At 38.7% G+C, this 23832-nt stretch overlaps 1 protein-coding gene across 1 annotated transcript in view; it reads right to left on the bottom strand.

Moving 5' to 3' along the window:
- The window catches only part of agbl4 (AGBL carboxypeptidase 4), a 346701-nt gene extending 323271 nt beyond the window's left edge, over nucleotides 1–23430 (bottom strand). Inside the window, exons 1-2 of the mRNA XM_084920463.1 lie at nucleotides 23301–23430; nucleotides 21929–22051 (exon numbers count right to left, since the gene is read on the bottom strand). Coding sequence (XP_084776589.1) covers nucleotides 21929–22051; nucleotides 23301–23346 — 169 coding nt within the window. The 5' untranslated portion in view covers nucleotides 23347–23430. The remainder of the gene's footprint in view (nucleotides 1–21928; nucleotides 22052–23300) is intronic.
- Nucleotides 23431–23832: the final 402 nt, after the last annotated feature.

The following is a 23832-nucleotide window of genomic DNA, read 5'->3' as shown; positions in this document are numbered from 1 at the left end:
TGGACCAGCTCTTTATCCTCTCAAGGATACTTGGGAGTTTGCCCAACCAGTCTACATGTGTTTTGTGGACTTGGAGAAGGCATTCGACCGTGTCCCTCGGGGTGTCCTGTGGGAGGTGCTATGGGAGTATGGGGTGTCTGGGCCATTGCTACGGGTCATTCGATCCCTATACAACCGTTGCAAGAGCTTGGTTCGCATTGCCGGCAATAAGTCGGACTCATTCCTGCCGGATGATGGGCTCCGCCAGGGCTGTCCTTTGTCACCGATTCTGTTCATAATTTTTATGGACAGGATTTCTAGGCGCAGCCAAGTGGCGGAGGGCTTTCACTTCGGTGGCCTCAGAATCTCATCTCTGCTTTTCGCGGATGATGTGGTTCTGTTGGCTTCATCGGGTGATGGCCTCCAGCTCGCACTGGAACGGTTCGCAGCCGAGTGTGAAGCAGCGGGAATGAGGATCAGCTCCTCCAAATCTGAGGCCATGGTTCTCAGCCGGAAAAGGGTGGAGTGCCCACTCCGGTTCGGGGATGAGATCCTGCCCCAAGTGGAGAAGTTCAAGTATCTTGGGGTCTTCTTCGCAAGTGATGGGAGAAGGGAGCCGGAGATCGACAGACGGATTGGTGCTGCAGCCGCAGTGATGCGGCCGCTGCACCGGTCCGTTGTGGTGAAGAGAGTGCTGAGTGTTAAAGCGAAGCTCTCAATTTACCAGTCGATCTACGTCCCTACCCTCACCTATGGCCACAAGCTGTGGGTAGTGACCGAAAGAACGAGATCGCGGATACAAGCAGCGGAAATGAGCTTCCTCCAACGGGTGGCTAGCCTCTCCCTTAGAGATAGGGTGAGAAGTTTAGCCATCCGGGAGGGGCTCAGAGTAGAGCCGCTGCTCCTCCACATTGAAAGGAGCCAGCTGAGGTGGTTCGGGCATCTGACAAGGCTGCTGCCCCCGCGATCCGGCCCCGGATAAAGCGGAAGAAGATGGATGGAACAAGTACAAGCCAGTTATTTAAGATTAAAAATATTAACGAAATTGTTTAAAATTGTTTTAAAAAGTGTCATTTAGAAAGTGCATGGTCATGATTAACAAATACATATTATTCTGTGGATTTATACATCTCATGATTAAGATTGGGAGTGTGTAAATAGAGGTTTTATAACCACATATTAATACTGCAAATCATGGTTAATTCAGGCAGTTAATATGCTGTTGTTAGTATTACCTTATCTAAAGTGTGGTCCAGGAAGTCATACTTCCTGTCCCACCGCTTTGTAGCCAGCTGTTTGACCTTCCCTAGTAAGAGAATACACACAAGTGACAAATTGGTGTTTGCTGTAAATCGAGAAAATACTTGTACAGTTTGAAATAGGAGACCCAGAAATAACTGCTACAGAACTGTGACTTATTTATCTTAGTGCAGCCTACTAGCCTTGCAGCCATACTGTCTGCTGGTGCCCATAGCATTATAGTCTGTACTTAATGCAGCTTATTTCTTTTGCAATAAACAGAAAATTTTAAATATGAATCATAGCTGGGGTTTTTTCTCTTTTGATGCTGCTTTCAGTTACATTTGTCCCATCTTGGTATTAAACCACATACACATGATAATACTACAACTAATGAAAATGTGAATTTAAAATTATAACCCTAGCTGCAAGAATCAAAGTGCGTGGGATGTATGATGATATAATTGCATTCAGTTCATGATTAAAAGCTAAATACACATGTCAAGTTCATGGCAACTCATGAAACTCATTTTCAAACTCATTTTGTTGCTTTTTTATTTTCTTCTTAAAGGTAAAAAGAGCAAATTCTTTGATTTACAAATCTGTCATAGTAGCATTTTGAGAGATATTCATTATGGCAATAGAGGATTGGTATTTCTTGATTAAATGCCAGAACAGCTCAGTGTTATACAGACTGGGTTTTTGAAGTTCCATGGAAATGCCCATTGATTTCAGATTCTCCTTGACTAAGGTAGAGTAGAGCCAGATCACGTCCTCCTTACCCCAAGGAGTTGCTTTGAGTTTGCATTGTGCCCAAGGAGGAGACCATCCTTCTTCATTTGCGTCATCTGAGTTCACCTGTGTGCTAAGACAATGAATAACTTCACTTCCTCTTTTAATGTGACTTATCTACATAAAGTTAGCTCTGTGAAATAGTCACTATGGTTTGTAAACTCATTCATATTGTCTTTTTTCAGACACTCAGTAATAATTGGACACGGGCGATTGTGGCTCAAGAGTTGGCAGTTTGGCAACCTTGCAATCGGAAGGTTGCCGGTTCAAGCCCTGGCTCGGACAGTCTCGGTCGTTGTGTCCTTGGGCAAGACACTTCACCCGTTGCCTACTGGTGGTGGTCAGAGGGCCCGGTGGTGCCAGTGTCCAGCAGCCTTGCCTCTGTCAGTGCACCCCAGGGCGGCTGTGGCTACAATGTAGCTTGCCATCACCAGTGTGTGAATGTGTGTGTGAATGGGTGGATAACTGAATGTGTAAAGCGCTTTGGGGTCCTTAGGGACTAGTAAAGCGCTATACAAATACAGGCCAATTGACTGACCTTTCATTGTCAAGTAAGGCCCTAGTATTCCATGACAAATTAGGCCAATATAATCTTTTTGTTTGTATCTGGAGTTGACTTCAAGTGTGGAACTTGCATTTGGTTGCTTTTCACTGGAAGTCTCAATAATGTGGCCCAAACAGATGTTGGTACAAATGAAGGAGGCCAGCATTAGGCTGAAAAACTAAAAGCCATCTGAAATTCACTCGCCAGCTCAGCAAAAGGCCTGAAAGACCACTAAAGACAACTGAACCAGGTGATTGCAGAATTCTTTGTTTCTTTCTTTGTTTATTCTTTTGTTAAGAAAAATCCTTTAGAACATCTAGACAGATCAAAAGCAATCTTTAAGAGGTCGACATACAATGACCAAAGCCAACAAACAAGAATCAATCAATCAATCACATTTTCAGCAAGGTGCAAACTACTGTACAGGATACGCTGAAGAACAGGAAAGCCAAATTTACCAACTTTAGCAGAAAATATCTAAAACAGCCTGTAGAGGTTTGGAGAAAATAATTGAACAGACGAAAACAAGTTTAACTTTTACCAGAACAACAAGAAGAGAAAAGCATGGAGAAGGAAAAGAACAGCTCACCAAAGCATGCCACCTTATCTGACCAACCTGAAGGAGGTAATGTTATGGCATGTATGGCTGCCAGTGGAACAGGGTTACTAGTATTTATTGATGATGTGCAAATAGATAATGAGCAAAAGGACACTGAGAATATTCTTCAATGGCTGAGTCAGTAAACTGATCTCAATCCAACAGAGCAGCTTTTCAGTTACTGAAGACACAACTGAATGCAGAGAGAACCACAGACAAGCAGCAATTGAATGTGGCGGCAGCACAAGCCTCGCAGAGCATCTTAAGAGAGGAAACGCAGCGTTTGATGATGTCCATGAGTTTTCCAAGTCTTAATATTATGTTAGTTTGTTAGTTTGTCCAATTAACTTTAAACTTCTGAAAATAAGGAACTATGTATAAAATGACTATTTTAAACGACTAAATAGTTACAAAGCAATAGTTTTTAAACCCTTTGAATTAAAACTGAAAGTTTGCACTTCAATCACATCTTCACAAATATTTATGACGCTAATTTTATTAATGCTGAAAGTATCCCGTGGTTCAGCTGTTCAGCAAGTGTCTTTCTCTCTTCAACCCCTACTACTAACTTAAAAACTGGACTTACATATCTTCCATTCTTTAACCCCCCCAGTGGATGCTATTTGCATCTTGCAATAAATAGTTATATTTCACTATCTGTTGTGTCCACTTTGAGTCTTCAGGTACTGCTTGCCTACAATTACAGGCTTAAGTGTGTTTTATTTAATACAATAATGAACTGAATACATGGATTATTGTCATTTAACTTTAAATTATAAAAGATTTGATGAGCTTGATGTCTTCTAGAGCAACACACACAAACGCACAACCACACAGGCAGGGTTTTTGTAAATATTATTGGAAATTATTTTGAATATAATCAGAAGATACAACAACACCAGGATAAGAGCAGACAATAAAAAAGGACAATAAGCGAAAAAAAAAAAATCATATTGTTATGAGTCCATCTATGCTCCAGTGAGCTCCTCGTTTCAATATAGATGAAGAAAGCTGGGCCTGAGGACAGCAGTGAGATATGCAGGCAGCCCACACATATCTGATGATGTACAGGCCTGCCTGCACATTCTAAAGAGAACACATTTTCGAGCTAGCCTTTTATAATTGTATTTTTTCCCTTCCAAAAGGGCCTAGAGCTAGACTCATATGCTCCATCTGAAGCGGTTGGTGTAGTAATGGGTCATAGTGATGCATTCATACTGAGACTGGCTTAATTGTATTATCAATCTCATCCAGACAGTGCTTCAGCCCCACAGCTCTGGACATGCTACTGTCAAACTCTCTGCATTAGTATTGGGAAGTGAACCATGAAGGAGCAAAATCTTAACTTTCATCTGTTTCTCAGGCTAAAACAGTAAGTTAGCTAGTTGAATGATGTTTTTATCAGAATATGGCCACTGCCCTTCTTGGGTTCCCTTACTGTCACGTTCCCTCTGTCTAACCGTCACTCTTGCCTTCTCTGTATTTATCTTTCCCATATGATGTGTAGTGAGTAAACGCAAGTCCGTTCCAATTTCATGCTATCTTTTAACAAGTTAATTATGTTGAGTCCTACAAAGACTGAAGGCAGACAGAGGGGGTGGCAGCAATGGCAAAGGGATAACTGCCCAGGTCATCTCTTTGTTGTTCTATCTTGTTTTGTGTCTCAAAGCACTCTCCCTCTCCTCTTTTTTCTCTTCTTTCTTTTCTTATTGTAGCCTCCTCCTTCTTTTCCTCTTCGTTAGTAATAGCTCTAGTGGTGGAGGAGGGTTTTGAGATAAAAAGCACTGGGAACTGAGGAGTCCTTTGCAAGCCTAAGGCAAGGAGAAGGTCAATAGGCCTGCTAAGAAGGGCTGTTATCATCTTGGTAACATGTTATCGGAGAGCCTGCAGTAGTGTTTATTTACAGTTATTGCTCCCTCTGGGTACACACTTCAACGCCTGGGGCTGATTGCTCTGTAATGAGTTAAGGAACACAGGGAGCCGATGCAAGAAAAGAAGGGAAACAAGAGAGGCAAGAAATCACTTGCCAAAAACCAATAGGTCAGCAAAAAATAAAGTATGAACAGAGAACCATGGTCATTGAAAATGCAGGCCAAAAAAAGTGTGCCTGCCTCCAAAAACAGAGTTTTCTTCCAGTAAATGGCAGTAAATGGATCTTGAACCTTAAGTTGATTGCATCGCTCTAAGAAAGGACCGCTCACTGACTTGAAATAGTCCGTTTCTATCTGTAATGTCCTTCGCCAGGGCTGGGGTTTTTCTGTTTTACTTGCCAGATCATGTCACTGTTATGTGTGCTAATCACATAGGTCCATATTTAACAGGTTGAAAGGCAAAGTGGGAAGAGTCAACCTAGGGGTTGGCCATTTCAGGAAAGAGGATGTCTGCGGTGGTGTGTGAGTGGGTTTTTCTACACTTCTACACTACACTGAAAGTCAAATGAAATCTCTCATTATGGGCCAGCATTTCAGTCTAAGAATTAGACTAAGTGCAGCTACTGTCAAAAAGGACAGAAAATGAAAGACTGAAGAAGCAGGAAAGGCAGTGGTGAATACCATTCAAAAGGCTTGGCTGAAGACCAAGGAATTTTTCAGGCACTGTATTTAACTATCAAGCAATTACAAGAAATTAATGAATATATCTAAATTAGTCAGATATTGAAAAATAAATATATAAGAAAATTATCTAAATACATTTTTTCTAGACTATACCATAAAAGCAAATCCATCCAGTGACAACCTAATCCCTTTTCATAGCATCGGATATGGGAGATTACAAGACATAATTAGGTAATTTCATTTAGACATAATTCATGAGAAGAGAAGAGCGCAGGGAGCTTTTTTGGGATGAAGTTTCTCCATCACAGCAGGAGGCTCTGGATGATGCCAACTTCATGATTCAGCTATGATAACTGGAGTGAGCTGATGTAGAAAGGGAGGACTCAGAAACATATTTGCTTCTCAGCACTCAAGGGTGGTTACAGTCAAAACGAGCAGAATTGGACAGAAGCCTCGAGAACTGAAGCACTTGGAAATCGTCTAGTAACATGCTGATTGGGTCGCAGTTATTAAAATCAGATTCAAGTAATGATTAAAGCTATTTCAGTTCGGGTTTTTTTTGTATACTTACCATCATACTGTATAAAAAAGAGAACAATTCTAATAATTACAACAGACCCAATAACTTCAGAAGTGTCTCCAAGTACTGCTTAATTTCAAACATGTAAATGTGTTCTTCTCTTATAATCCTCTCCTATACCCTTAAGCTGATTTTGATATAGCTAATGACATCCAACGCAATTTAAAGAGATTTAAAAATACACTAGTACAGACAGATGCCTCTTAAAAGTACACTCAATTATTTTTATGTGAACAATGGGTCAAATTTCTATACTTAAAGTTACAGGAGCCACTTATCACGAGGCTGCAGTTCCCTGTACCTTTATAAGTGTGTGTGTTAGTGTCTTACAGATCACTGTTTTGGTTTTACAGCCTGCAGCTTTATTACAACTTTATTATTAGTGAGTGACTGGTGAATTGGAAGGATTTAGCACGCCAAAAATATTTTCCTTCACAGTATGATAAAGATCACAGTACTTGATTTGCATTCACTACATGAGAAGACCCCCTCAGATGTTTGGACAATGACACTGATGTTTTGGACTATGCATATTGAAGCTTCAACATTAGCCTTTTGAAGGCATCATGTTGGTGTTTGGAGCAAAAGTAAGCCTAATCTGAACAAGATTGCCTAACTTATCAGCTAATGCTGGTTAGCTTAGAATGCGCCATCCATAAACTACACTGCAAATTAATGCAAGAGTAACATCCCACAAATATATACTAGAAGTTCATCTTCTGTGTTTTTATACACCAAGCATTTGCATTAGTCATTAAGTATTATTAATCCCTGGCTCTCTTCCACATTGTGTCTTTTGCCACGTTTCCCTCTCCTCACGGCCAACTGGTCGTGCGAGTTGTGTGAGCCTCTTCTGCCAGATGTGTCTTCCTCTTAAAAGGGAGTTGCACACCACTGCAACCCCCTCTGGCCTCTGCTCCGTGGCTGCTGGGTGACCTCTCATTTGGGGCTCTACTCAGCTCTTCCCAGGAGGGTGGCACGGTTCCCCCCCTTTGGTGGTCCTCCTCGGGTCCTTGTACTCTGGGGCCTCTGGATGTCTGGGGCCTGGATCTCCTCCATACCTGCTTCATGCCCTGGGGGACGGGGCTATGGCTCCCCACACTCCCTAGCAGATCGTTACATGGAGAAACCTTTGGAATACAAGCATGCTGATCCACACAGGTGTACACACAGGTGTACACAGACGCGGACTACACCTTTCTTGGCTGCTGCCTCAAAGCACATTGTGCGCTGTCTATCTTGCGTGCTGCACAATAGCGTTTAATACTTAGCATCTACTGTTATCTACTGCTAGCTAGTTTATTGTGATGGTGCTGTATTTATTATGTTGCTCTTTTTTGTTTGCTTTCTCTTCTGTTTTTTTTTTCTCCATACAGGTGATCCAGGTGTTCTGTTTGTTTTTCTTTCTTTCTTCCCCCCTTTCTCACCGTCTCTTCTCCCCTCTGTTTTTCTTTCGCTCCCTCTCTTTCTTTCATTCTTTCTCCCTGTCCTATCCCCCAGTCATGTCTGTCCCGTCTGTAGCAACCGAAAATAAAATAAAATAAATACATAATTATAATAAAGGTCAATCAAATGGACCAATATGGCAAGGCCATGATGATCCACTTGGTAAAGTAAATCCGCTTGGCATCTTTCTTGGCCTTGAGACAACAATTCTGATGGCTAAAGATCCAAACGGGACAAAAAAAAAAAAAAAAAAAAGGGAGTTTTTCCTTCCCACTGTCACCTATTCATTGCTCATAAAGTGTCAGCTGATTGTTAGGGTTTTCCCTCTATTATTATTATTATTATTATTATTATTATTATTATTATTATTATTATTATTACTATTGCTAAGCACCTTGAGGTAACTACTGTTGTAATTTGGTGCTATATACAAAAAATTTAATTGAATTAAAACCAAAACACAATTTTTGGAAGGTCTGTGCCACACAGCAAGCCATAACAATAGTACAATAATTCTACTCAAAAATTTGACTGTATTAAAAAGGCACCTACAGAGAGATTGCCAGATTACTGACTCCAATTAGCAGAGGAGCTTCTTGAAGACAGCAACTGGCTACAGATGGCTGTGCTGCGATACCTATAAATCAAAGTGGCAACGACCCTACATCCCTCGACCAAGTGAATGACTTACAAAAGATAAATATAGAGCAGTCAAGTTCTGATCCAAGCAAATGTATAAATGCTTGCCAATGATACTGTCATCATAATCTTTATTCAGAACCACTACAAGTGAGGGATTGACACTAGCTGTTTTATAATGACCAAAAACATCATATTTTTTAGAGATTCCAGTGCGTTCACTAATAAGAGGTATTTGAAACGTCCATGGGGAAAACAATCCTGATAAGAGCATTTGGCCAAACAGCACTGGCCACAAGGAGTGAATTTTCTATACTGTTACTTTGAGCAGCAGACCTACGAGATAGCAGCCTGGATTTAAACCAAAATGTATTCTTTCAGAATGCTGCTCCTGTGAGTATTTCATCCTTCACTGTATAACTATATTCTGAACATGAATTTGTGTTATCAAACAAACCCTGGCACATCAATGAAGCTCATCTCAGAGAGAGGTTTTCTAAATAAATCAGCAGAATAAATACAGGCAGCTTGAAAAACATGAAGTGGTAAAGCATTACAAATCCTTGCCATTTTCCCAAACTGTACCGTCTTGCCTTGGATGAAAAATGAGACGCCTGCTCTGAAACTGTGTTTATGGCGTTAGGAATTGCTTGGAAATGAATTACTGGATGAATCACCGGGGCCTTGTGCGCGAGAACCACTTGTGCAATGCAGAAATCTGGTTGCAGTAATGTTTACTTACGACACACTTGTATCACGACGCTAGAGGCAGGCCCTGAGCCAATGAATAGTGATGTTCAAAATATGTTACAACAACAAAGTGAAACCTGTTTGGGTCACACCACTTCCTTCAATGCAGATGAAGTAACAACGATGCAATTTTTAATGTTAAAAAGAAAAAACTTTATATAATATCAAATGTCTGAATATTCTTCCCTTCAGACTTTTCAAATCTCACAGCCACACCGTGAATACAGTTGATAATCAAATCCTTTTGTGACTCAAACTTTTACAAGTATCCTACTGCTGCTAGCATTTGGTGACATTTTGAATAGATGTGCAAGGGGTGGGCTCTCCTATGTGCTGCTCAAATCAGAGCCATCAACAATTAACTCACAAAACGCTGAGGTTGTTTGTAGTACTTCCTGAGCAGCAAAACTGAGCCAATGTGTTCACTTAGTGATTAGACGTGGCCATATGCAACAGGCCCAAATGTCAGACGGGATTATCACTCTGCAATTCATTCAGTGCTACTGATACCACTTTGCATTGCAAAAACTCTGTCAAGCCTCAATGAAGCCATGTGTTCAAGGCAGATTTTTAGATTATTAGCATTTGTTCTGCTTAGAAAAAATAAAATACAGCAGAACACTGGCATGTTATCACCTTTAAATTAATATGCAAGGAGTTGTCGTTTCCATATATAAAAGACAGCCAGTCACAGCTGCATTATAGTGGAGTTATCTGTGTGTGTGTGTCCATCTGTTTAAATCTACTGTTGCCTCTACTCAAACTAGAACCTTACTTTGTCTGCTGTTAGGTGCTTACAGTGGGATTTTGGCACTGTTTCTGATTAAAATAGCTGCCTGCTAACTCTAAAACCAACAGAGAGCCATGAGAATAACCTGAAGGAGCCAAATACAGATGACAAAACGAAAACAAGATAAAGCAGGGAGGTACTACAGAGAATGATCATACAGGTTATATATGGGGTTATCTTTACAAGTGAATCATTCAGACTGAAATATAAAGACCGGCTACTTTATTAGATACACTGGGCTAGTACCGAGTTCGACCTTTGCTTTTATAACTGTCTAAGTTCTTTGTGGCATAGACTCAACATGGTTCTGGCCTGATAGCATCACACAAGTTGTTGCAGATTTTTCAGCTGCACACCCATGATGCAAATATCTTATTGCGCTCCAGTACATCCCAAAGGTGCTCTACTGGATGAAGATCCAGTGGGTGTGAAGGCCATTTAAATATTGTGAACTCATTGCCATGTACATGAAATCGGTTTGAGATGATCTGAGCTTTGTGACACAGCACATTATCCTGCAAGGGGCAGCCATCAAAAGAATGGATGGATATACTGTGGTCATTCAAACAATGCTCAGTTATAACTAAGGGGCCTAAAATATGCAAAGAGAGTGCACACTATTACACACCAGCAGCTGGTATCACTGATATAAGGGAGGACAGATCCATGTTCATGTAGTGTACGCCAAATTCTGGACTCTACTATCCAAATTTGTCAGCAGAAATCGATACTCATTAGATTGAGCAATGTTTTTCCAACCTTCTACCGTTCATTTGTGGTGCACCTCTATGAACTGCAGCCCCACTTTCCTGTTCTTAGCTAGCAGGAGTGGCACCTCTTGTAGTCTTCTGCTGTTGTAGCCTATCTGCTTCAAACTTTGGCATGTTGCGCATACAGAGATGCTCTTCTTCATCTCTTGGTTGTAATGAGTGGTTATTTGAGTTACCTTTGCCTTCCCATCAGCCTGAAGCAGTCTGGCCATTCTCATCTGACCTCTGGCAACAACAAGGCATTTTCACAAAGAGAACTGCTTTTCAGTGGATATTTTCTCTTTTTCTGACAATTCTCTATAAACCCTAGAAATGGTTGTGTGGGAAAATCACAGTAGTTTCTGAAATACAAAGAAATACATTCAACGTCATTTTACATTCTTCCTCATTCTGATGAGGAAGAAATTGGTTTGAACTTCAGCAGGTCATCTTGACCATGTCTACATGTCTAAACGTATCAGCTTGCTGCAACATGACTGTCTGATTAGTCATTTGAATTAACAAGCAGCTGAACAGGTGTACCAAATGAAGAAAGTGCATTATTTGATACATCGTGGACATTTAACACAGGGTCAAGCCAATGTAACCCAATCCCAATTCATATTGCATGAAGTTTTTCAAAAAGAGGAATAAAAGGTATTATATATACCTGAAGAAAATCTCAGAATATGACAATAAAACAAGAAGTAACAATAAAGAGTAATTTCTTAGGGATACAAATGGCCAATAAATAGCATAAATCAAAAGCAATGGTCTTGCCAACAGTCCCAAGACAACTCAAATTTATCTCCATACTCTGCGCCTGACTTAAAAGAAAGAGAGAGGAGAGAGAACTGCTAAAAGGGAAAACTGGAGAGGCCATTTAGTGATTTGAGCAGTGAAGCTTCTCCGCTGCCAAGGACATGTAAGAGAGACAGAGAGACTGGGAGTGCCTCTCAATACATCAGATGTCAGGAGTGCTCCCTCCTACTCAGACAAATAGATCTTCTTTTGGAAAGCCCATAAGAGAGAGCATTCTAAGGTCGGCGAGCTATAGAAAAGTAAAAAAAATCTAGCCATTAAAAGGCCATATGACAGCACAAAGCTCATCTGTGGGGAGTTAAGTGTCAAACAAATTCTGAATTATGCTCATGCTGATTACAAGTAAAAAGGCATTAACAAAAATTATATATTTTTGTTCCCCCCTGGGCTGCTTCTCCCTCCGGATTGTTTCATCAGAGAGGCAGAAGAGGTGAAGGAGAGAGCTGCATACTGCAGCAAACTCAGGCCTCTCCAAACCACTCGTTCTGAGCATCTGGCCTGATTGTAAAAACGTTTCCCTCTTCTTTAATCAATGGAAACTCAACTATCCTGATTCATGGGGCACTCTGGAGTATATAAATATCTTCTGACAAGCTTGACTGCATTCCCCCCTTGACTGGCTACAGACCCCCAGCCACCCCACCCCCAAGTGTTCATATTTTTCTTTCCTTCTGTAGTACCTTATTTCTCATGCTTTTTCCGACCATCTCTTTTTGATCTCTGTCTTCTGAATTTTGCTTTAGTCGGGACTCTAATCAATCATTTTTCAGAGGGTCGCTGCAACTGCGACATGACAGTTTCTGGGAGAAGATAAGGCCAGACAAATTAAACACACTGCTGAGTGCTGGAAGAAAAGAAAAATACACTTGAAGCAAAATGAGATAAGCAAACCTACATAAGCAGTGACTAAAGGGACTGTTTTTTCCATGTTATCCTTACTACCGATCTCCTTACAGACATTTATTTATTTACTATTGTTTTCTAATTTAAAACAAATAAGAGAAAGTCTTTGTTTATCAATTATTAATAATGGGTTATTTATAATCTAGAGTAAATCCATGAAGAGGTTGTAGATATTTCATCAAAGCAGTAACGTCAGGGTTGGAAACCTTAATTTATACAGTAATGATCATCTGGGCAGTGGCAAATATTTACTGCTGATGACTAACAGCTAATGAATGTGTAAAAATATAACAAAATATAATTTCAGCTCAGACTAGACTTTTTTATGTCAGTGTATCAATCCAACCCGCTCTGCATTGGAAAATAAGGGAAAATTACTTATTATCCATCACTGCACATGAGCCAAATTAACCTAATGTGTGCCCAGAAGAATAGCAACACCCTAAATATTAATTTGGCGTGAGCTCTCCTGGAAAATATAAATACCACATTTTGTATTGTTCAGAGTAATAGACTTCAAAACTGTTGAAGATTATTGCTATTACTATTACTTACTCATCACCTCTGCTCAATGTTTCATGGTAAACATTAATGCTTACCATGTTTACCTTGAAACTGATATGGTGTCAAAACTAATTCTAACGACTACTAATATTGTTTTACACCTAAGTAGAATTAACAAGATAATTATTATTAAGAATCTGTGTCTGTAATTAACGATCCGCACACTGCACCACTCTAAATTATATTGCTAATCGGTTATTATGAAACAGTGTGTTTCAGATCATTTTACAGAGTAACGTGAAAGTAACGCATAGTACACCATAAGTATACGAGTAGTATAACAAATGTCTTGTAATGTACTGTATTACTTTTAAGATAAGTGTTCTGTGTAATATATGTAATAACTTTTTTACTTTACTTTTTTTGAGTAATGACCCAACACTGAACACACCAACGAGGGGGAATACCTCCAATGTGCACAAACATTTGACGATGCAGCATGTAATTAATTTGCAAGAATGGAGCTGATAAGAATCGATAATGAATCAGAATCACAAATTCTTATCAATTCCCATCCCTACCTGCTCTTTATCAGACGTTGAAACACAAGGCAGGACCATCTTAAATCCCCTGTGAACAGTCACATGACCACAACCAACAGTCATAACATCCAATCAGGAACCAGATCTTTTATAGCAGCGGTCCCCAACCTTTTTTGCGCCACGGACCGGTTTATGCCCAACAATATTTTCACGGACCGGCCTTTAAGGTGTCGCAGATAAATACAACAAAATAAAACTAGTATCGGTACCGAAAAAAAGAAGATTTATTCATAACACACGTGAAAAGACTCAGGAAAACCGAGTCAACGATAAAAACAATAACAAAATAACGCTGAAAACCGATAAAAACCATACATTTCAGACCTGAGCCTCAACTCTCGCGGCCCGGTACCAAACGACTCACGGACCGGTACCGGTCCGAGGCCCGGGGGTTGGGGACCGCTGTTTTATAGGACAAAAAATTTGCGACAGAAACATAAAAATATGTCTCCACAAAAAAATAAAATAAAATAACCAAAAGCAAAACATAATCCATAACATGCTGACGTTCAAAACAAGTAATATCTAACATTTTAAATTAATGCAGTTGATAAGACAAATAAAAAAATTGCTATATCATCTTATATAGTGTCTGTCAAGTAAAACATTATTATTAAGAAATATATACACAAAATACAATATCAAAGCTCTTAATAAGACACTACACTGCCGTCCGGTATTCCCGTCATCAAGTCTAAAGGGGCGCTTGCATTATTAGATGCAGTAAATACAATATGACCCTCAACTGAAAACATATGAATCCATAAGAAATACACTGAAAAACTGAACATATAATATAACACTGAAATACAAGGAGTCATAAAAAAGGACAAAGTCCATTTCTTCGTTAAGACTTTTTGAAGCTAAATCTCTAGAGTGAAAATCCAATAAAGTTCACGCTGTAAAAGTTAAGTATTAATGCCCGCTTCTCTTTTTGCAAGCTGTACATGCTCAATGCCAATATAACTAAAACAAGACACATTGTGATTCATACGTTTAAAGTGGTGGGAAACCGGACTTTTCTGATCACGATTTCCAATAACACATCTATGTTCTGAAATAATATTTTTCAGAGGTCTGGATGTTTTACCGATATATGCCAACCCACAAGGACATTTAAGCATTTTTATCACATTACTGGTTTTACATTAAATTATTCCTTTAATTGGAAAAGTCTTGCTTGTGTCCGGATGATATAAAATCTTTGTTTTACGAGTAAAATGACATTGCTGACCATCATTGCATTTATAGTTCCCGGGGTAAAAACGCACCAGTATCTGTTAATAATGGTGGCCATGTCTTTAGTCAAAAGTGAATTTTGAATAGCACGTTGAATTGCTTTCTTTTAATTCAAGTATTAAGGATATAATACGTATAACCGAACTATTACGAGTAGAATTCAGTATTTTAATTGGGTTTTAATGATCAGAAGCTTGTTTTAAACACTCATATTTCTAACATCTTTTAAAAATCTTTGTTCTAAATCTCCTATTTAGTCTTCAAAAGTCACTATTAGAGCTACATAAGCAACATATGCAGTAGACCTGAGGCACAGGAACACTTCTTTTTTTAAAAATGCTGGATGATATGAACGTCTAAGTAGTAATGAATATCTATCTGTAGCTTTTCTGTACAAAGTGGTGCACGAGAGTTCGATAAGATATTCATTATTTATCTAACTGGAAGTTAATACACAGTCATGTGAAAAGGAGTTGTTGTTTTTATTCCAGGACTCTATGCAGTCGTGTAAAAAACTAAGGACACGCTTACTGCTTTCACATGAATTAAGAGGGTAAGTAGCACCCAGGCGCAACTAATCAAATGCACTTTAACGGATCATCAGAAAGTGTGATCAGCTCTGTAAAAGTAGAAGTTTTGGACATTTTTGTTTTGTCTGGTGCATTCAGGTGTGTCTTAACACAACAACACAATCTCCCTAAGAGAACACATCCCATCAAAGTCAGACCAAGGTCAGACCATGTAATGCTCAGGGAAACTGCAATAAAAAAAACTCAAGAGCTACATCTCAGACCCTACAGGCATCAGTTAGCATGTTAAGGTTCATGACAGCACAATAAGAAGAAGACTGAACAAGTATGTCTTGTATGGAAGGACTGCCAAAAGAAAACTCTTCTCTCTAACAAAGAAAAACAACAAAAACAAAAACACAAGAGTTGCATCTGAACAAACCACAAGGATTCTGGAACAATTTCCTCTGGACAGATGAGACAAAAATGGAGACGTTTGGTCATAATGCACAACCACACACATAGGCACAAACACCTCATACCAGCTAGTAGCACTGTCGTGCCACCAGATAAATTTGTTCAACAGCTCGGCCACCAGCAGGTCATCCAACAAGACCTACGTAGACCGGGTAGGCCAGGTCCTTCGAAGGATACAGCACCTGAATTTGGACACAGCCAAAGATTCCAAGCACTTCAGCAAATCTACAACCATGGCTGAAAAAGAAAATAATCCAGGTGGTTATTCAGTGGTGATGTCACAGTTCAGACCTCAGTCCAGTTTAAATGCTTTGGTGGGACATTAAGAGAGCTGTGCCTGCAAACTTAAAAAAACTGAACATTGTAGCAAAGGGTGGGCCGAAATCCCTTCGCAACGAGGTGACACACAGATAAAGTCATAGGGAAAATTATTACCATGAGTCAGTGTGTAATTTTTTACTTTCATAGTCTAACAAGCTGTTACATTATTTACGAATCAGGTTAATTACTCAGGCTCAGGAAACACTATGACTTCAAACAGTATCTGACAGCCTTGACTATTTTGGTTGTAGTACGATATGGACATAGCAGTTCGACAATATCTGTTCTCCAGTCTGCAATATAAGTTGGATTGTATTGAGTGAATTGACTGTAAAGTCTATGAGTTGTCTTTATCAATAGACCCCATTAAACACTTGTCACCGCTGGGGAATTTCTTTGACCATGCAAGCCATTGTCAGCAGAGAGCGGTCGGTCTAATCAATGAGTGCTTAATTATATCTGGTGCATGGTCCAGAGGTGCAGTAAAACAATAGGCCTGCGCTGTCAGTGTCGTTCTTTGTACAGACAGATGGCACTTTAGTCAGCGACATTGTGAGGATGCATTCACAAAAGAATTTTTGGGCTAAAAATGTCAACAGTTGGAGCGTGTGACAAGACAAGATAAGAATGTCATTTGGATTTCACTCTAAAAACAATTAGACTTCTTTTATCACTTTCACGAATCTCTGCCATTTGACACAATACACAACAATAGGCCAGAGCTTAAATGTTTACAGATTAGCAAAATCTTCTATTTCCTACTGTACTACATAAAAAAAGGATCTCAGTAAGTAAAACTCTAAGTTTACATGGGTGTTAATAACACTGGGCAAATTATACAATCCAAAACGTTCAACAAAACCAGTGAGAATGAAAATAGCCACAGTGTTCAAGTTGTACTGTACCAAATACTGAGAGAACTGTCATGCTCATTTTTTAGGCATAGTACAGTAAAAGGCATTTAATGGTTTATAATGACTCTGTGTCAAAGGGCCTGTTGACTGAGACACACTGTATGTAAATCTGTAGGCCATCACTGACTTGATCAGCACAGCACAGACAACAAAATGAATTAAGCCTCATCTAAATGTAAATTAGGTTTTATACCTTTGGCAAACAGCTTACATAACCAGTGTCTGTTTTAATAAACCAATTAGATTTTATTCTATGCTATATGAAGACGAGAAAATAAAAGCTGTGCTTTATGGAAATGTACATGGGATGCAGATAACACCAGGAGTCGGGCAAAGATCCTTCCTATAGGTATGCATCATTTTCACATGAAAACATGTGCTTGAAATACTGACTATTCAATCTAGTCTGAGAGAAGTAAAACAGACACAGACTGTCATAAAAGGCCCATTCAATTGCCTTGAGAAATGAACATGTGTGGCAGGAGCTTACATATTTGTCTCCAATTTCCTCTCCCTCACTCGTATCACAAATATCAGACTGAATATATGAAACCAGAAGCTCATTTTACATTCTTCACTTATGCAACCTGTCTTATAAAGTTTGAGCAGAGGTACAACATTTACTGTAAACACAATATGGCAGGTATTCTCAGGTTAGATGAACCTACACTTTTGCTGCTGTTCAACATCTTTAATACAATTAAAGAATGAGGGAACAAATTTTGCTCTTTCACAATTTAACTGCATGTACTTTCTTTACCACAACATTTACGTTTTTATCCAAGGATTGTTTTTTTAAAGTTAATCTGTGCAGTCTCTGTTCAGAAATATTATAAATAAGAACTTCTCCTAATGCAAGTTTCCACTTAATAAAAATACATTAAAAAACAAAGTAACTTAGGGTAACTCTGGATAATTAGTGTTAGTATTATTTATCTGATTAAGAGAGGGGCAAAGAGAACTCTTCCTCTGTTAAATTTATAGAAATTTCCATTTCTTACCTCATGTTTAATTTTGTCCTCAGGAAACTCAGAACAAGTTAAACAAACAAAAATAAATTAAGAAAATGCCAAAATTTCTGCTTTTTATTTTGTTAAATTTTAATTAAGAATTTAGAATTAAGAAGTAATATTATCTTTAGTAAAGAGAGTGGTACTTTGTTTGCAGCACATTTATTTTTACTATGGTAAATGATGACAACAAACATATGAACAGCAAGAAGTGCTATTGTAGACAAATACATAGATTTGAGATGGAGTATAACTTGTAGAAAAATATGCACATGTAAAGAATTCTGTAAAAAACAAACTATGAAGTGGAACTTTAAAGCAATGCTGTTAAAACCAGTAGTGTTTAAATGAAACAGCAACAGGGCATTAATTTGAGAATATCTGGCAAATATCAATTTATTCCATATTCTAACTTTAGTAATGCATTTACTGGAAAGAGATTAATATCAATTCCATAAATCATTCAGGAGATAAATCCGAAGCCACAGACATGTATATGTTAGCTGATCCCTGTGAGGGAGCTCAGCACCCATTAATCAATGTCTGAGCTACTCTGGCCATGTCATCTGGGGGAAAAAAGGCAAATTTATAAAAAGGGCAATTACCACACTGATATTGCAGAAAAATCCTCCTAATATAACCCTCTGCTACTACACATTTGTACTTTCCTTCACATATGAGTCCGATAAGGTTTATCTATCCCACTATATGTCTATAAAAGATTGTCTTTCCTCTTGTGAATAAGCCTAACCCAACTTAATTGTTAGTAATCCACTGACCTCCAGGTTGTTGAAAAAGTGCATCAGAGAATCAGCGCTGGAGAACAACACTGACACTGACACCAAAGTCAGACAACAGAAAGTAAACAGGGAGAAGTTAAAGCTCATCTGAGTCTGCAGAAACCAAAATGGGCTTATCTGTGGAAATATGAAATCTGAGCACCATCTGAACCTAATCTCCACACAGCGATTCAGTCCCAAAGAGAGCCTGCTGGTTCCCTGATTTATTCTGACTACTTGGTGCTTGAGTGTTTGCCTGCTTGTGGGTCTAACCAGCCGACCTTGTCGGTGCTGAAAACATGCAGTTCTTCATTTTCGTTTTAATGCCACTCCACTAGCAGAAAGCAAGGCCATTAACAAAGGACTCTGGAGCACATTTAACTTCATCTTACTTTATGCGTACAGCAGCCTCAATTCAATTATATAATTGATTTTTTTCAATCAAACTATGAAAATTAATTGTGGAAAATAATCAACACTACAAGTGGCTATCTTTCTTCTGACCTGCACAAAATACCTAGCTGGATTTCCTCCACAACAAATGCGACACTGCTGAGGGGAAGCAAACAGACTGCTATCACAGTACCACCACAATACCACATAGCTGTACCATGTGTGAGTCAATGTCAGAAAAAACTACATGGCGTGCTCCTAAGTCCAGCTTCAGACTTCAGATACATCGCTGTTGACACAAGAAGAAAATGAAAATGATTTGAACCAATGAACCAATATCAGTTAAGCAACTAAAGGTAAACAGAGTTAAATTTAACATTTGTCTATTATGTTTTTATGATTTGTTGGGTTTTTGTTATACCAACTTTTTTACCTTCTTTTTATATTTGCAATTCACAGTAAATGATAACAGCAGGTACATTAGCATATGTTAACTAACTAAGCAGTTGTAACTTGTGTCTAAAAAACAAGAATCTTAAAAAACGCGCAATTTAATGGCGTTTTGGCCGAACATGAGTCAATTAAGACCCAAAATAATCAACAATATTCCTGCGGTAATCATAGCAGAGAGTTCGTTAACTACCTCAGCTACAGAGAAAATAATATACTGATAAAAGCTTACTGCAGCTCCCTGGTGGTTTGTTACTTTCCATTTCATGCTAGGGAAAAGATCATTGTTGTTCCACGCTTTTCACAGCAGAGCTCGAATAGGTTGTCAAATCCCTATTAAATACAACTTAACCTTATTAATTTGTTTAGTTTTGTGATGTGTTGGAATGTAAATCTTTTAAGAGAGATCTTTAAGTTAAAATGCCTTTATAAGTATGTCTGTCCAGGTATCAGTTTGCCCTCTTGTGGATGTAACGCAATATATAAATGGTTCGGTCCTGTGTGGGCAGAGGTTTGAACGAATAATCAAATTTGAACCAGAGCCAATGAGGTATTCTGCAAAATGTGCATTGTAAAACATTTGTATTTTATCGTGTATATAGAGAATGAGTAAATGTTTGAACAACAGCACTATATTTTTTACAAGCCTACATACTACGTGCATATATATCCACATTTAAGCATGAGCTATACACGTTATCTAGAATGTAACAGCACAACGGCCTCTATTTTAAAATTCCTGGGCTAACTTCTATTTTTGCCTAGTAAATATTTTAAAATCCCAGAAACTTTTATATAAAAGTGTAAGAATGAGGACTTGTCCCTATTAATGGTGCGGATGGTGTCCAGAGATCTGTTTTTACATTCTGTGCTCGCTGGTCATGCCTCTGTCAGCAATGACCAGATTGTTCAAATATGTGGGTTCAGTTTAGAAAATGAAATAAAAATGTAGCTAAATGCAATATAATGTGCATACATAGTAGTTGTGTATAAAAAGGGAAACGCCAGCAACTTCTGAAAAAAAAAATTAAAAGTGGAGCATCTTTTGTGTCTAAAGCTCTGTGGTGTGTTTGACTGCTTAAACAAAGAGACTGCTGTGCTGAATATGCTGCTTTAATGCAGCCTCGGTAAAAACTAAAAATGTGACTGTCTCCCATAAAATTAAGGTAACACTTACTACTGTCAACAACATGAGTCTGTAGTTATTATTGCATCTTGGAACTTCTTCAAGTCTTCCAAATTAGTGCTAGGGCAAGCAGAAATCACAGCTTCATCAGGAGATTGCAGTCAAACACGCAAATCAAATTGATTCTCAACTGCTAGATAAGGAAAAACAAGGCAGGGGGAAAAAACAGAGTGCAACAGGGTTGCTGCCCAGTTTACTGTGAAAAGATTTCAGGGATCAATAGTACCAGCATCTCATCCACTTTCACAACAACAACAAAAAAAAATTCTGAACTGTGAGGACCCTGTGTATGGATAAAAAGTTTTAGAAAACAATTTCAGACAAACGAAATGGAAGATAACAGACAGGATGATGTAGAGATCGCAGGTTTAGTTTATGCTCTTGCTGACACACACATGGAGACACTAAGGGAGCAAAGCCACATTGCAGACAATCTAGGTGATGTAACAAACACAAACTTTTTTGTTAAAACTTGCAAGCTCAATTAAAAAGGTAGCAAATACTGTGTTCTGACCACAACCATGCTCCAGCCCAGGAACATAAATAACAGATGTCATAGGTTGCCACTTTGTCTATCGAGTTTTTTTTTTATTATTGTTTAAAAAATTTAGATTCAGCCATGGAAATACAAAGCCAGGGCAAATATACAAGATGCTAGCTAACAATGGACACAGGCATGTCAGATTTAAAATTGTTTTAAACTACAAATATTAAGATCACATAACAAAAGAATTGTACAAATGTTCAAACAGCATCTAGCTAAAGCTGACCCACTGATTGCTTTTGGGTAACTACAGTCAGTGTGCTAGGGCAGCAGTGACAACCAATAATATTTGGCTTCAACACAGGTCTTATGACAGTACGATATTATCTAACAATAGATTTTTTTCAAATGTCAGCATATATACCCACCCTTCACTGGGAACCTGGGTTGCATGGAGAAGAAGGGATTGTTGTGATTTGGTTACTGTGCTTGCAGGATGTGGGTAGCTGTCAGTACAGCATCTGATCTAACAATTATCAATTATCTGACTTTTCTGCTAAACAAATCTGCTTAAAAAAAGAGTCAGCCAGCATGAGAAAGTCTTGCTTTTCCATCCAAGTGTGCATCCTGTAATTATGTCTAAATGTTAAATATTGTGCTTTGCAGTTACTCACCACTTTCAAAGCATGCATCAAAAACCAGATGTCCTTTTCGTGGAGTTCCTGAGTATCCTGGTGGGCTCACCATCAGCTTGTTTACGTTGCCCACCAAGGCATCCTCTCCCCCAGCTTCACGGCCTAAAGAACAAGTGCAAAATGTAGAGTTTAACTTTACTCAAAGGAGTCTCCGACCACTGTGTGTAAACCCTTAGTTCCCAGCTGTATATGAAAATTTCAAATAATATAATACAGTTGTTGTTATTAAAGTAAGGACAGGTATTTACTCCAATAGAAAAAAGAAATGGTTCCTTTTCTTATGTTGTTGTCATGTTGACTTTTGTTAGAATGAAAAAGGAGACACACACACCAAGTCTATAAAAAATACAAGATATAAGGATAGGGATAACTAATTCACATAATGTTGTTGTTAAATGTGAAGCGCCACAACATCAACAGTATAAGAAGTGTTGATTTTATTGGTATTAGTAATTAGCACTAAGTGGTAATTAGGCTGTTCATTTCAACAGACAATTTCAACACATGGTTACTTTTCCTTGAACAAGTGAAGTACAACTGGACTTTTAATAAGTTAATACCGTAACTCATTTCCATTTCTTACGCCGTTGCTCGTTAATAAAATAGTAGTATATTTAGTTTAGATCTTTAAAATTAAAACAATCAATAAATCTGCGTTTTGTACAAATATGCAAAAAACAATAATCAGGAAGGTGGCAAAGAGGTTTTTTTTCACAACTGTGGAGTCCAAAGATGGTAATTAATAAAATAAAATAAAAAAAAACGTAAGTGAACTATGATAAACATGATAAAACCCCTGCCACAACAAATATTATTATTGGTTTAAATGTGCGTTTTGTTTGTTTAATCCTCCCCCCATTACAGTGGCGTGTACCATTTGTTAAGAACTGCTCATTTACGGTAGCTTTCATTTAGAAGGATAAGAGACAAACACCGGTTTTAATCACCAAGAGAAAACTTCAGATACAACGGAAAGCTAATTAGCTCCACACCAGCTCACTGCAGTCTGAGTAACAAAGCTAGCTAACACACTTTAACAAACAGTCTGCTCGGCTATGCAGCGGTTAACTTTGTCATGGCAGCAATTATCTAAACGCACATGTAGCTCATAATATGGTTGAATAAAGTCAACAGCAGCACAGCTAGCTCACGCTTGCTGGTGACAGGACTGTGTTTACATTTTTGCACCTGCTAGCTAGGAGGTTAACACGCTTAACGTTAGCGTCCATAAAAAGAGACGTAGCGAGCCAGTCACGCGCGCATATTATTGTGAGATAACGGGCTATCACGCGCTTCCCTCTGCTTGTATAGCAATGAACGGGTTGCCGTGTTAAAGCTCATATTTACACACCAGCGTCGACATCGCTAACAGTGTTCTCCTCCATCTTCCTCTCCATCTGCTACAAAGCAGCCGACGCTCTCTGTGAGTTACCACGGCAACGGAGCAAAAGGAAGCGGGAGAGGCGCTGCAACCTTCATCAGGGAGCCGCTGCACAGAAGACACGCAAGAAATCGGTTCTCCCGGGCAATAAGTAATAAACCCAGTGTTTGATTATGTTTGTTTAGTGGTTACAAAAATCATTAAATATTGAAAGTAAGCTGTGATTTATCAAAGCATGGTTGGTTCAGGACAAACAAAAAACTGCAACTCTGAAAAGGTCACTCACAGAATTTCAAATTAGTAAGAAAGGAAGTGAAGTTTGTGACTTTTGTTCTTGAGAAGGACTGTATACGCGAAGTGTTTTACAATATAAACTAAAATACATGGATAAAACCAAACATGCACAGGTGAGTCCAAAGCTTCTTTTTAAAGTTATCAGCAGGGTCGACCGATCTTAAATCCATTGGAACTTGGAAGCCACACCATGAAAAGCACAATCTCC

This window comes from Perissodus microlepis, chromosome 23, assembly GCF_051167445.1.
Source record: "Perissodus microlepis isolate ML-2025 ecotype Zambia chromosome 23, ASM5116744v1, whole genome shotgun sequence".
Lineage (NCBI taxonomy): Eukaryota > Metazoa > Chordata > Actinopteri > Cichliformes > Cichlidae > Perissodus > Perissodus microlepis.
Note: the sequence above shows the minus strand (reverse complement) of the source record. Positions and strands in the feature narration are given on the sequence as shown.